The sequence below is a fragment of the Pinus tabuliformis genome, chromosome 7 (genome assembly GCF_031772625.1).
Source record: "Pinus tabuliformis cultivar Carrire ecotype Pingquan chromosome 7, CPIR1, whole genome shotgun sequence".
Taxonomy (NCBI): Eukaryota; Viridiplantae; Streptophyta; class Pinopsida; order Pinales; family Pinaceae; genus Pinus; species Pinus tabuliformis.
In genome coordinates, this window is record NC_142293.1 from 1,326,593,382 (window position 1) to 1,326,608,678 (window position 15,297).

The window sequence follows — 15,297 nt, forward strand, 5'->3', positions numbered from 1 at the left end:
GTTTAGGAGCCAACTTGCATTAGATCCCTATTCATCAAAATTTTAAGTGGATTTTTCTACAATTTGTTTATTTCTCAGAATTAAAGGAATTCCCTATTAAGATTTACAGATTAAGGATCTCTAAAAAAAATTAAAAATAACAGTTAAGGATCTCTAAAAAGTCAAAAATCACAGTTAAGCATGCATAATGGAATCAAACTTTCATTTGATGGTTAAAGTGCAATAAGTGAGCACGTTTCAGTTAGTGAGGTTTTTTAACATGTTACTATTTTTTTTGTTACAATTCCCTTTCTAAGATCATAAAGACTGGTTTTTTTCCATAAACCTCATCTAATGTTTTATAGCCAACCCAGATGAGGTGCTTCTCATTTTCCCATTTTTGTTGTTCGTCATGTGCATATCAACATAAATACTTTAATGGTTTGGAACAACAACTAACATATGAAAATTATATGGAGAATGACTTTGTTTCTATGGTATGACTATTATAGTCTTTGAAGGCCCCTTGAAGGCAATCGTTATTAAGTGGTGTTATATAGCTATTGTTAACTTACCTATGTCGTTATAAGGTTATAAGAAATCTACAAAAGTTTATCTGTGATAAAAAAAAAAAAAAAAAAAAAAAAAAAAAAAAAAAAAAAAAATTAAAAATAAAAATCTAAAAGGCAACAAAATAAGTCAATATTGTGGGTTCCATTTTTATCAAACTTAGTCAGTTTGTTTGGTTTTTTAAAATATTTGCATTATGAAATTATATTTGATTTTTTTTTTATAGAAAGAGGAAGGATATGTATGGTTAAAATAATTTAGTTATTTTTGTTTGTTAGTTTATATGAGTTTTAAGATGATTATGTGATTAATCTATGGCTTGAGTAGCTACTCTCCAAGGGTATTTAAGTCATCAAAATCACTATGGGAGTGCATCTGGGTTTGGCCACACTAACCCTTAGCATGGCTAGAGTTTTGCCCACAAAATTTTAGACCAATGACCTTTACACCATGAAATACTTTAATAGAGCACCTTATCACTATCTATTCTAAAATTAATTTAATTATTTCATAAAATATTTTTTTAAACATATATATAATTTGCTAATTATTATTAAATTTAACTACGATGAATTCAACCAATTTTAATTACAAATAATTCAAGATTAAATAACATAACATTTTTGAATTGAATGGTTTTAGTGGTGTAATTCACCGACATTGCCAACGTCACATTATTTGATTTGATTAAAAGTTTTTTTGTTAACAAAAAAGAGTTAAGAAAACAAGTGTGATTATTAAAATCATCATCCTTATTTTCTAAAATTAATATAAAAAATGAAAAATTTTATGATATTATGTAATTTTATTTCCAAGGTTTAGAAATTATTATGTATAATTTTTTTTTTAACTAAAGAAATTGTGTTTGGAGTAGTTAGGTTAGTCATATATATTTTGTTTGGGATTGAAACACAACACTTGTGGGGACCAAAGCTTTCTATCTAACTATCATACATAGTCCTATTTGGGATTGAAACATAACACTAGTGGGGACCAAATTTTTCCACCTAACTATCATACATAATCCGTTTTGGAATTGAATCATAGTGAAGATTAAATCTCTCCACCTAACTATTGGACCACATATACACAATAAAATATAAAAATTAACAAACCTGGGAAAATAAATCCTAACAAAATATAAATAAGATATCAATGAAATTCATAACAAAATATAAATAAGATATCAATGAAATTCATAATAAATAAATAAGATGGAGAAATAAAAAAACATTTTGGTTTAACATTGACATGTTCAATTACGTCATCATGTCCCTTTACAATGATGAAATAGATTACGTGATCATGTCCCTTTACGATGATGAAATAGACTATACTATTTTATTTGCATATATTGATTTTAGTGTATTTGGTAATGATTTCAATATATTACTTTTATTTTAATTTTTGCATCATATAAATAAAAACTCAGTACAAGAATTAAAATTACTTAAATAAAAATTTATTTATTTTTAAACATTTTTCGTAATTTTATATACCAATACCATTAAAGCGGCCTGTTAAACTGCACAAATTGATTGATTATAGCCTTATTATAAAAAGGTAGAAGAGACTTTACATTGTGGATTTTGAGATTTATCTTCTTCCACTTGTGTTTTTGGCAGGGTTTTAAGTCAGTTAATAATATTATTAATTTATAAGTTATTTAATAATATTATTAATTTATATGATATCTTTAATATGTATGAGTGTAATTAATATTAGTAATTTGTTTATTTTTAATTAAGTAAATTGTACAAAATGATTATAACTCTATTATTATTGTTATTATTTAATTTTAAGGGCATATTTAAGCTAGATATCAAATTGGTGTATAAGATTTCTTTATTTGTGGGATAAGGGACTGATTTCTATCTCTCTGATTTTGAACCTGTAACTTTTTAGGAAGAATCACATGCTCCTAACCATTGAGAGAAGTAAAAGAAATTCACATTGTGAATTTTGAAATATATTATTTTTTGTTATTTTTTATGTTAATATTATTAATTTATATAATATTTTAAACATATATGAATATTAAAAATTATTGTACAAAGAGACATTCTATAGTTTAATATGAAGACAATATTGTCCTAGTCTAAATGTTTTTTTTAAACATTTACATGTTAACTCAATTAAAAAATAACAAAAAGTCAAAAGTAATAAAGAGCCTAAATTATTGTACAAGAGACATTCTATAGTTTAACAGGAAGACAATATTGTCCTGGAGTAAATACTTTTTTAAAAACATTTACATTTAAACTCAATTAAAAAATAATAAAAAAGTAAAAAGTAATAAAGAGCCTAGTATGGGAAAGAGGTTGTAATGTCTATATATGTGCTTAAACATTTAAATATTGACTTAATTAATAATATAAGTTAAAAGTAATAAAAATAATAAAATTCAATTTGTTATATTGAAATTTTAATTTTATTAATAAAATCTCTAACAATTTTTAAGACGAAGGAAAATCATAATATACATATGAGATTATCAAAACCATGGCTTATCAATATGACATGACCAAAAACCATAAGTCATTTCACAATCAAAATATTTTATAAATATTTGATTTTAATTTAACTTTATAACGTTATTTTGATTAAATCTAAATGCAAAAATTTTATGATTACTTTTGAGATATACCTAAACCCTCTATTCTCACTACTACTAAAAATATTTTGTGGATATTCCATAGAGATTAAATCAAGGTTTAAATAAAATTAAAATTAAAAGTACTTTTATATATAAAGATGTGAACTTTGTATAATATAAATAATGTTATTAAGAAACAACATCTTAACTAGGAATCTACCAAGAAATGAAAAGAATCAACTCTTTAGAAGTGCATTTCCTCAAGTTTTGAAATTAAAAAGAAGTTTGCATTTTGAGAGATTTGATTCCTCTAAGAACTTGGTAGATCATGGATCTATGTTGGTTATTAATTAATATTTTTAATATATATTGGTATTAGAGGTTATCATATAAGATGTTCATTATTTACAAACAACTCTTTCTAGGTAAATAGCATACAAAATTTTAGGTAAAAGTTTTTTGAACCAGTTAATGTAGTTCATTATTAAAAATCAAATGGATAATTTGATCTAAAGAAGCTATTAAATATTGTAGAGATGCAAAGAAATTACAATCATTAAATCATAATGCTAAGAAAATAAATAATATTATATTAAAATAAAATGTTAAAGAATGCAACAATTATTAAAATAAAACAAAAAATATAAATTTCTAGAATCATAAATTATATATGTGTGTGTGTGTGTGTTAAAAATGAAATGATTATGTGGTAGGATCCATTTTGGAGCATTGTATAACTTAAAAAAATATTATTAAATTGAGATCATTAAGATCTGAAATAAAATAAAAGCGAAAACATTCATTAATTCATCCATCAAACATTGGAGTTGGCTCTAGCCTAAACTCAAACTAGTTCGAGATATATATATATATATATATATATATATATATATATATATATATATATATGAGACTAAAAGAGAAAATATTATTAAATTAAGTTCATTAATATTTAAAATAAAAGACATAAAATTTATTGATAAAATTTATTAAAACTAAATATTAAGAAAAAAATTATAATTATATTTTTTTTGTTTGCTAGGTTATGTGAGTCTCGCTGACATGCCTAACCTGTGGCTTGAGTAGTTGCATCTAAGCTATCAAAATAACGAGGGATCACACCTTCCCTAGAACACACTCACCTTTAGCATGACTGAATTTTTGTCCATAAAAGTTCAAACCAATAACCTTTATACCACTAAGTACCTTAATAAAATACCCTTCTAGGGTCTACTCTAAGCCCTGTAAATATAATTATAAAAACATTTAAAAAAAATCAAAATATTACAAAACAAGTGTAATATGCAACCTTGTTGCTTATGCAAAAGGCAATTGGTAGTAAATACTAATAATAATTGTTTTATATATACGTGTGTGTCAGTGATATTTTAAATTAATGTAATATTTAAAACTAATATATATTTAACATAAAAAGTAAAATAAAATATTTATAAAATATTTAAATGGCGGATTAAAATATTTTGATTTTAAAAGGAGTTATGGTTTTTAAAATATTTTGATTTTGAAAAGAGTTATGGTTTTTAGGTAAGTGTTATTTAAAATGAAAAAAGAAAATATTAAACTAAAAATGTAAAATGGTTTGGATAATAAAATATAAGATAAAAGTATCTAATAAAAATGAAAAATATTAAAAAATCATGTATAAAAATGTTATTACTAACCAATATAAAATATGAACTAAACTTTTATGAATAGATAATAGATATAAAAAAATAATATTAATATATATAAAGAGATGAAAGTTTATAGATATTTGAATTCAAATATTTTAAATTAGGAAAAATAAAATATAACACAACTAAGAACTAATTCATATAGAAAAAAATATGTAAAAAATTCAAAAAAATATAAAATAAAGTATTATATTAAATATGAAAATAAATATTGAATAATAATTATGGTGTATTATACAAATATAACATAATTGAATTTACATATAAAAATGTAAATCAATATTTAAATTTGTTTAATTAAAATATAAAAAATAAAATTAATTAACAAAATAAAACAAAATAAATTACAAATTTATATTTTATTGATACTACTTATATAATAATAATAATAAATTTATAATAAACACTAAAATCAACCAAACAACTAACAATTTATTTAAAATAAAAAAATCATATTCAATCAAATAAATTAAACTTTTATTTTATTAAAAATGTAATTATTATATTCCTTATTTTAACATTTTTCATAAAATCTTCATTGAAACTCTCATAACTTTTTATTAAAGGAAAAAGACCATGATTCTTTAAGTTTTTATTGATTACCTCGGTAGGACGGTTCATTATGACACATTAAATCAAATTCCAAACTCGGTTACAATATTTTTGAAATATTATTAGTATATTATATATATAGATTTTTATATTTAAATATTTTATGAGCTTGGTAATTTAGATGACTTAAATATTTTTATTAATAATGTGATTAATCCAAAAAACATCTATTTATATTATAAATCACAAAAATTTTAAATCTAACACATTTCACTTTAATTTTATTATATTATTTAATGCAATCAATATTTTTTTCAATTAAACAAAGTCTTTCGGTAGAAATCACATGAGAGAATTTTTTGGCCTAAGAGTTTTGAACCAACAAGTGTGATTCATCTTCAGGACCACATGAAAAGGCAAACCATGACAAAAAGCTTAAATAGAAAGCAATGTAAAGACATAATTTCAAGTAAACAACACAATCATAACATTTATTTTTAATATTACTTTTTAATTGCTAAATTTATATATTGATAACTTTGATAGCCTAAATACATTTATCTTTATTATACCATCTAAAAAAACACAATAATAATGTTTGCATTTTAATATTACTCTTTAATTGCTAAATTTATAGATTCTGGATCCCAAAGACTTGTCTCGTCTTTTAAAATGTTTCATGTATTCCTGACCTTAACATGCCAACTGAAAAAGAGCATAGCGATGAAGGGATCGAGAATAACACGCCTTCCCAAGTTAGATTTCTCAAACATAATAAAATGAATTTTTGATTATTTTTTTTTAAATTAGATTGATGCGTCACCATTTGTATTATGGTACAATTGATAAACAAATGACACTTTAAAATAATTTTAAAATTTTAAATTAAATATTTTATATTGACAATTCCCATCAAAATTGTATAAATTTTTTTTATTTTATTTATTTAATAGAAAATTAGAATAATAATTTTCATAAAATATAAATATATTTTTATTTAAAAAATTAATATAATAATTTTTAAATTTTTTACAAAACTTTACTACAAAACAAAAAATTATTGAAAGTCATAGTAGTTGGATTAAAACCAATTACAATATAACTGCTTTAAGTAAGTATAATAAATACGTACATATCATATCATTGGATAAAAAAATATATTATAATTTATGTGTTTATAAAATTTATTATAATTTATCATTTATATTATATATATTCTATTATTATTTGAGTGGTTATATTTTATTATTACTAGTTATTATTTTATTATCCAGTTGAGAGGTTTATCCAGGTCAGTATCATGTGTAAGGATGTCAGTACATTTTGAAATTTTGTTTATAAATACCAAAAAAGAAAAAACTAAATAATTATACAAAACATTGAAATAATGTAAGCTCAGAAACAAATTTGCACCTGAAAAAAAATGGATCACTCTGTACTCATATTAGATCCATATTTAAAATGAATCTATACTGGTTCACTCTCACAGAGAGACAAACCAGCACTCACAAAAAGGCAATATCAAAGAGAATGTTTAATAAATCCAAATAAAAATGGCCAAATGCGACTTATTAATAAACTCTGCAAGTATAATTTTTTTTAAAGATTTATTGACAGACTCTGATGCGATTGAAATTCAGAATACAAGTTCAGAATACAAGAACTCAGTGACACTGCCTGATTCTATGCACACTAAGGACAAAATGTGCTTTGCTATTTTTCTATACTGCAACAACTAACTAGTTTAAGTAATACAGACACTCGCTACTCTGAATGGGGTATCTTCTGCCTATATTATACTAACAATGGTTATTTTGCTACAGTCTGTCAAAATATATCAGTCTGTCCACATTCCATTAAGAGCTCAGTCAAACCAAAAATAAATAGCCAATACAGCTGAGGGCTGTCTCTATTGCACGTTAGTTATAAGGAAAAGTGAGTTAGTATCAGGGAGAAGCTCCAATAAACTTGAATCTTTGGCTGTACTCCTCGTCATTAAATTTCAAGTAGCCATCCACTGCATCTGTCTCAGATGATGGCATTCTGCAGGATTCCAATATTTCTGGGCTAAGCCCATCTGTCAACAACTGCAAGACCTGAAAGAAAAGGAAGATAGCATTCCAAGGTAACCAATTATGATAGTTACTCAATGCAAATTCAGAACTCATAGTCAACACTCTGTGACGGATATTGAAGGCCTCATATTATCTTCGAGTATGTGGAAAAGTTGATAAACCGTAGGAGTGTTCAGAGAGGAATCAGAGGACGAGCTCACCTCACTCATGGATGGACGCCAGATTGCAGACTGCCTTATGCATAGAGAAGCTGTGAGAACCATTCTCTGCATTTGGTGAACATCATATTGACCACCCAGTCGAGGATCTGCTAGTTCTGTAATGGCTCCAGATTCCAACAGGGGTTTGGCCTGCACAAAATAGATCTGATCACATTTGCTATATAAGGTCCTTAATGGCTATTTTGTATTTTGTATTTTCAAGATATCCACATGCAATATTGCAATGGATGAAAGGACTAATAAAATCAAAAGCTGAAAGCAATGACTGCATTGTTAACAAATAATATATTATAAATATGTAGGCAATTTGCCAACAAGACATACAGAATTGAAGTGATTCCTTTATTCTCCATTAGAATCTTTCATTCCACTCTTCAGTTTTTTCAACAAAGTGGAAAGTATTGGACATAAAAGAACCTGAGAATATTTGAAATGGTTAGATCGAGAAATATAAAATGTGGGCCTCAGAAACTTTGATTCTGTTTTTTGTCATTTTGAATACAAGTCTCCCAGATGGGCATGAAAAATGAGTTATGATGTTGCATGTCAGACTGGGTTGGAGCATTTTAGGATCCAGATTTACTTTAGTTTACATTATCCTAGCACCATCATTTCTTGTTGGTTATAGTTATTTCTACTCACCCAGAGTAGGAAGTTCTGCTCAGTGACATCAGAAGGCATCCTACCAGAAATTATCTCCAACAAGAGCACTCCAAAGGCAAAAACATCTGTTTTCTCATCAACGATTCCATGCAGAAAATACTCGGGTGCCAAATACCTGCTCAAGATGTTTCGAGAATGAGGAGCTTGCAGATAATCAGCTATATTACCTATTTAGTATAACTATAGATACCAAGAAAATACAATGAAGAAGATGATGAAAATGTTTACCCAAAAGTTCCTTCAATGGGTGTTACAGAGTGATGACTCCATTGCCTTGGAAGCCACTTTGCCAATCCAAAGTCTGAAATCTGTGATAGGAAAATCAGGATATTTATGAGACTAGAAACTAGATATCACCATTCAAAATGATTCGGCAAAAATGCAGCACTCGGTGTGTTGTGTGTTTAGGACTGTTGTTGTTTAGCTGATTAAAGATGAATGATATTACTCTATAAAATATAAGATATATAAGAAATAGAATATCCTGAATTCCATTAGCAATGAAGTTTAAAACTGAGGGAAAAGCTAGACCCTTTCTCATGTTTTCGAGTTTGCAAGAGGAGCAAATTATCAATATTTTAATGGATTAAATTGCTTACCTGTGGCTCAAAGTCAGGGCCAAGCAGAACATTTGAGGCCTTGATATCCCTGTGGATGATCCGCCGTTTGCAGCATTTGTGGAGATAATGCAGCCCTCTTGCTGTTCCCACAGCCACCTTGTATCTGACTGGCCATTCCAGCAGCTGAGTATTTGTGCCTAACCAAAATTTCAAGTTAGACTTATTCCTTCTCACATTAATTTTGATTTAATATTGCAGCTAGATAGAAAGTGAAGGCCCCATTCTTCAAATGGCATCTTGTGTTGCTGATGTATCCTTTGCAACACCACCAACTTTGCTTTCTCTTTTTGTTTACCTTATATTTAAGATTTTACTTATTCTTCTCACATGATGCCTATACCAGTCAAGGCACAACATTCCTTTTTCAATAGAATGTTGCATCTTGTGGAACCTCTTACTCTGTCTCAGCCCTCATCAAGATTGTCCAAACCTTCAATTTTCTCTTCACAAAATGGTTCATATCCATGGCTTTACGAATATTATTGTTGCACTCTTCCTTGAATTAGTTTGTAGCACATAAGATCTGAGCTATTAACAGCCTCATTAAAGAAATTGCTTTTTGCTAGAAACTGGAGCAAATTCAGAAAGGTTATCAAAAGGTACAATTGTTCAAACTGCCACTAAAGAGGGAAAGTAGATCCAATAATAGATCCTTTGGAAGAAATTGCCTCCCAAAATGGAAGAATATCCTCCTATGCAGCCTGTGAGATTTGAAGTTTTTGCTCTTTGGAAAGGCTGTTGTTTGGAGTAGTTTCAAGCATTGTTTCTATAGCAGAAAGGAGACAACCTAATAGGGTCATACCACAACAAGATTGGATAAGAATATCTGACATATATGCACAAACACCTAGTATTCCATTAATGACAGATGAACAGACACCTATATGGGTAGCGCCTGCACTCTCCATAGTAGGCAATGGTGGACTAATGGACTTGTAGCCTTGTACCACCACCCTGCTGCAATTCATTTTTTAAATCATCTTGGGCATGGTACTTTGAAGAGTACCCCAAGTAATTGTCAACGAATAGATGAAGACAATTGGAAATTTGCAAGAGGTCACTGCAAACCTCCCAAGCCACAGTGAGAACATGGACGCCTAATAAGAATGAAATGACATCTGAGAATGAACCTTGCTAGCTCAAATCAAAACCATCAAGTATAGATTTTTGCAAAGATCACACTTAAATTTTTACAAACCATCACTTTACATTCATTAAAAATAAAAATAAAAATTGATTAAAAGCCTCCAGTCAACACAAGCAAGCAGCAACTGCTCTATTTTAGATTTAATACTAGGTCATAAACATTTTTTCCATGCTAAGGAAGCCTCATTTGGCTAAGAAGCCATGAGTGGGGGATATCTATTCCACCAAAGTTGATCAAAATTTGCACCTGGCCCCACCATTTTTTACAAGTACAGACACACACAAGTATGAGCACAAAGCATGTGACTGGGCAACTTGGACCCTAGTAGAGGTGATAACACCACACCTCTTGCACCAACCCTGTTAAGAACCTATTGACCATATTGATAAAGATTAATCCATAATTTATCCCAATTTGTTAATGCTTCAGGATTGTTCTAAGCCATTGTCTTCAACCTAGATACAAAACTTCTCTATACAATTTTTCTTTGGTGCTTTGTTTGCTTGGTATTTCATTAAACTACATTTACACTGTACAGCTATTCAAATTGAAGAGACCCAAAACGAAGCCTTAGATGGGACAACTTTACATTAATTGTAGCTTACCGTGTAAAACAGAAGCCAAGCTACCATATGGTGAGAAGTCAAAGATGAGATGGAGACCATTCTCAATGCAGCAACCAATTAATGACGCTGTATTTGGATGGCAGACATGGCCAATTATACCCAATTCTATGAGAAATTCTTTTTCCCTTTGCTCATCTGTATTTCCAGCAGCCAATCTCTTCACTGCTATTATTTTCCCATCTCGGAGCTCTCCTCTGTAGACCTCTGCAAAACCACCTCTGCCAACAATGTTGTCTGCCATGCAACGAGGTTCAGAACAATGAATTATTCAATCAAATAATGTGAGACAAGCAACATGTGTCTGATACTGTAATGTTACTTGATGTAAACTTATTTGTTGAAAATGTTGTGATTCTAATTTTGGAAACAAATTCTATAGGTCAGGCTATACCAGGATGAAAATTGTTGGTGGCTTTAGAAATCTCTTCATATGTAAAGCATTTCCATGATGGTTTCGATATAGAAGGTGAATCAGCACTTCCAGTCGTTCTATCTGGTTCACAGACTTCCTCGTTATACTTTGCAATTCCTTGTATTGATCGGCGGCCAAAATATGAAGAGAATAGCGGTGGAAATACCAAATTAACATTTTTCCAGATGTTCAAGCAGTTTTGTTGATTCGATCCGGAATTTAGTTCTTCATTAGATTCTGAAGATACTTGACCAAAGAGGCCCATCTTGGAGAATGAATGAGCGGATCCATCATGATCCTGTTTCACAACTACTGTTGAAGAGAGCTTTTCTTGCGGCATGTCAAAACCGTTGGAACTTTTATTGAATCCAAGTGTTATTTCTCCATTGCCAAATGACCTTTTTGAGAAAAACCGCTTCTGGAAAGAAGTGAGTGCTTTTCCGAAATCCTTGTGATGCCATTTGAGGTCCAACTTGTGAATTCCTGCAAGCAATGTCAATGAAGTGAAAATCCTAACTCTCCAGAGCTGGAAAACAAATTCAGTAGTTGGCAACATCAAATCTATCATGTCCGCGTAAGTGTGTAAACAGAATAATAACAGAATGATGCTCGTCCCGTGCATATTCTACTAATTGGTGATATTTTACATATATCGTCTATAAAACCAAGTACAGATAATTTAAGTAATTGAAGCTCTGCCTTGAACTCCAACCCTTTTGTAGTTAACAGTATCTATACTACAATTGGTCATGTAGTGTTCACATAGGCAACTTTTAGCTTCTAAAGATTGTTCTTTCATTTTCCTGACTATATTTTTCATCTGATTATTGTTTTAGTCTATTTGTAGAAAAGGTGCAAGTGTCAGAAACCCCAAGCCTGTGATTTTCTGATTGAAATAAAAAAAAATGATCTATCTCTATGATCGGAAACAGGGAGAAGACTCGCAATGTGAATGTCATATACCATGAAGAAAAATCAAGGCGTCAGAAAACGATCTGCTTCAATATATACGTACCTTCCTGAGAAAAGACTGTATTATCAGGGATTTTAGGAAAGCTTTCAGCATGTAGGGGAAGTCGCCTGCCTTTCACCGTAATCACAGAACATCCAGCTGGAGCATGCTGAAGGCAATACTTGGTCACTCCAAGTGTAGGTCTGCTTAGAATGAGATAATTCAAGACCATTATAAAACTCCTTAAAATAAAATCTCTTGGGTCCTAAATTGTAAATGTAAACAATATCATTGTAAATTACAGTTTACTCAGAAGTGCACACTTCGTTTATGAATGAAATAACCATTGTTATTAGATCATCTCTGGATATGAAATCAGTCATGCTCTGTCTTATGAAAAATGGAGACACTATGGTCCAACTATTTGCAAATTACTACATATGTTCCAAATCTATAAGGTATAAACTGCCCTTTTTTCCAGTGGATTGATAGGTTTTTACTGTTCACCTCCCTCCCCCTTTCTTCCCTCTTTTGAACTAATTCGTTAGACTCTCTTAGGGAATGCGAGTTGTAGAGACCCCTGGAATTATTATATGAAACTGTAAATCAATAAAATGTAGTGACTGAAAATTTGGAAACAGCAGGTGTGGACCTCCCAAGCCATAGGGATATTGTGGGTAGTAGGTACCCAATAAGAATGGAGTTATGTTTGAACCTTCAATCTGAAAAGGAATGCAGTCCTATCCAAATTTGGGTGTCAATTGAATATCTATCTAAACCATAAACGTCCACCCGAAACGTCAGACATTTCATATAATCTACGCAGTTGTTTCCAGAAGAAATGTGTCAACAACATATCTATACCATGTCCATTAGTTATTTGCCTTAACTGCAAGCCTAGTTTAACAAAGTCAACAGCAATTAACCATTAATAGATTGCAGAGCACAAAGACAGCCACAGCAGCATACCTCCTCGCCTGATGGGTTGAAGCTCCGAGGACGAGAAATGAAGCCCCCACAGCAGCAACTTCATCAACCAGACCTTCCTCCACACTGCAATGAACCAACACCTTTGCTTCGACTTTAACCTGTCACAATAGTCCCTGCCTTGATTAATTAAACGAAACACATGGAGCTCCACCAATTTTAATATGGAATAAAAGAACCATCTAAGCAAACATTGATAATGGCTGGCTCCTAAGTGCTACCCACCTGTTTGGCCTGGCAGAGGTCTGTGAATGCTCCCAACAAATCTAGAGTATATGCATTTGCTCTGTCAATCTTGTTTTTCATAAGCTGTGTAAACGAGTCTGAAAGCTTCTTTTCATCCTTCCTGACTGCACCTTTTGCAAAACTACGAGTCATTCCCTACACTCTCTTTACACAGAATTGCTAGAAACAACAATTTACAAGAGTAACTTGTTAAGAGCTAATAATGAACTAACATCTTAACCCTGGATCTATATATCACTGAGAGGGCATAACAAAATTCGAGCGTTAATCTTTCTGCACTTTCATGTTCTATTTAATAATATTTGAAATTTCACCTGCCTTTGTTTCATCCTTCTCAACTGGTATTTATTTCCTTTTATTTCATTAGTATGGCATTTCATTCATTTTATTTCATTAGTACACGCCAGAATTTTCCCACACCCAGTTGATAGAAGATTTTAAAGTCCCAAAAAGTATTCCAAGAATCCAAAGCACCATATCCTATTGTTGATTCTTCACATACATACCCACACAAGCCCCACAGAGGTGGAGGGAGAAACATAACAAGCACTCATCTCCAACCATAATGTTAGTTGGAGGACCACTGTCTCTATAGACATTCCATTGAGAACCTCACTTAAGCATTGAACAAAATCTATAAGTCCACCATGCGCGGTGAAGATTGAGCGTCTCAGAATGGTGAAGAAACAAGAAATTCAAACAAAACTCTAAGGATTGATTACCAAGTACATGGAGTGGGACGACGGTGTCGCCTGGTTGAGCTGCTACGCTAATAGCCCATGACAGGAGTTCTGTGCTGTCTTCTTCCTCTAACGATATCCCAACTACTATTATCTCCTGCATCTTTGAATTACCACCACCATCAACACTCAAATAATTCATCTGATCAATTCTCTGCCATTCTCCTGTTCAATACACAATCGCTTTATCCTGATGAATGTTCTCCTCCTGCACGAAGAGCCCAACTCCTGATCCCTTTAATCGACTGCTAATCCCTTTCTGAACTTACCACCGAAGAGAAGAGTTTTGTTCTTAATTTTAATTCCCACTTCTTCTGTGCATGCAATGTAGGATGATTAGAGGTAGCCCACTGTCATTAAATTCTCATAAATTATTTGGGCTCGGACAAACACAATCATGGTCGCAAGATAATGATTAACAGAAAATCATGAGAGCGATAGCTCTGCGCTGACATCGAATTGAAAATGCAAAAATAATTTTCTGAATTTTCATAGGGCTTGCACTCAATTTTCTACTCGATAGGGACTTTCACTTCGAATAAGTTAAGAGGCAAGATTCGTTTGAGATTAAATCGAATTATGAATATGGCGCGGGTTCTGCAAGCAAAGGTTGGACGGTATGGGGAGGAATCATGAGAGTAGACTGTATGTTTATGATTACTCTTTCCCTCCAAGCAAAACCAGTTGTATTCATTATCTCCATATCCAAATAAAGTTCCCAATCTACGGCACTGTAATTAGAAAGGTGTAAGAATCAAGTTAACCCAATTTTTTTTTTTGGGGGGGGGGGGGGGGATTTATTCTAACCAGGTGGAACTATCATGTGGTAAACATCAATGCTGTTTTGCTCAACCGCTTGCTATTTCCTGCAATATCACACAATGCTTTTTGCTCAACCACTTGCTATTTCCTGCAATTTCACACAATTTCTGGTTTAATGAGCCCTCCAATCTCATTGCTCAACGTTGAAATGTATCTCCATGCCATTAGGTATAATCCACTTTTGAAGTTTTGCTCATCATCATCGTTCTCTCACACCGCCCTCATGGACCAATCCAAACCGCTTGGAAGTGAAGAGTACAGACCCACAAGGTGGCCTGTACACAGTAGAGTTAATTCGAAGTTATGATGGAGGTTTGAAGTATAACGTATCAGAAACTTACTGTGGAAGTGTGTACGAAATGCTTCTCAACCTCCGGAGACTCGTTAAAAACACA

At 30.9% G+C, this 15,297-nt stretch overlaps 1 protein-coding gene across 2 annotated transcripts; it reads right to left on the minus strand.

Moving 5' to 3' along the window:
* Positions 1 to 6,939: 6,939 nt before the first annotated feature.
* On the minus strand, positions 6,940 to 14,835 carry LOC149252472 (putative receptor-like serine/threonine-protein kinase At5g57670). 2 transcript variants are annotated; one of them, XM_089459712.1, is made up of 11 exons: positions 14,063 to 14,835; positions 13,320 to 13,444; positions 13,077 to 13,195; positions 12,171 to 12,310; positions 11,135 to 11,638; positions 10,723 to 10,977; positions 8,950 to 9,107; positions 8,579 to 8,658; positions 8,330 to 8,465; positions 7,667 to 7,816; positions 6,940 to 7,487 (listed from the first exon to the last, which is right to left on the minus strand). In XM_089459712.1, exons 1-11 carry the CDS (start codon positions 14,220 to 14,222, stop codon positions 7,338 to 7,340), a joined length of 1,977 nt encoding a protein of 658 aa, XP_089315838.1. In that variant the 5' UTR covers positions 14,223 to 14,835; the 3' UTR covers positions 6,940 to 7,337. The 2 variants fall into 2 exon arrangements, with proteins under 2 accessions (XP_089315838.1, XP_089315837.1); XM_089459711.1 differs by having other exon boundaries at positions 13,320 to 13,450.
* Between the last annotated feature and the right edge of the window lie 462 nt (positions 14,836 to 15,297).

Coding starts and splice junctions, on each gene's coding strand:
- LOC149252472 (XM_089459711.1), bottom strand. CDS start 14,222: ATGAATTATTTGAGTGTTGATGGTGGTGGTAATTCAAAGATGCAGGAG. Junction 13,196..13,319: donor ACCTCTGCCAGGCCAAACAG/GTGGGTAGCACT, acceptor CTATTGTGACAG/GTTAAAGTCGAAGCAAAGGT. Junction 7,817..8,329: donor AGCAGAACTTCCTACTCTGG/GTGAGTAGAAAT, acceptor TATTTTGTGCAG/GCCAAACCCCTGTTGGAATC.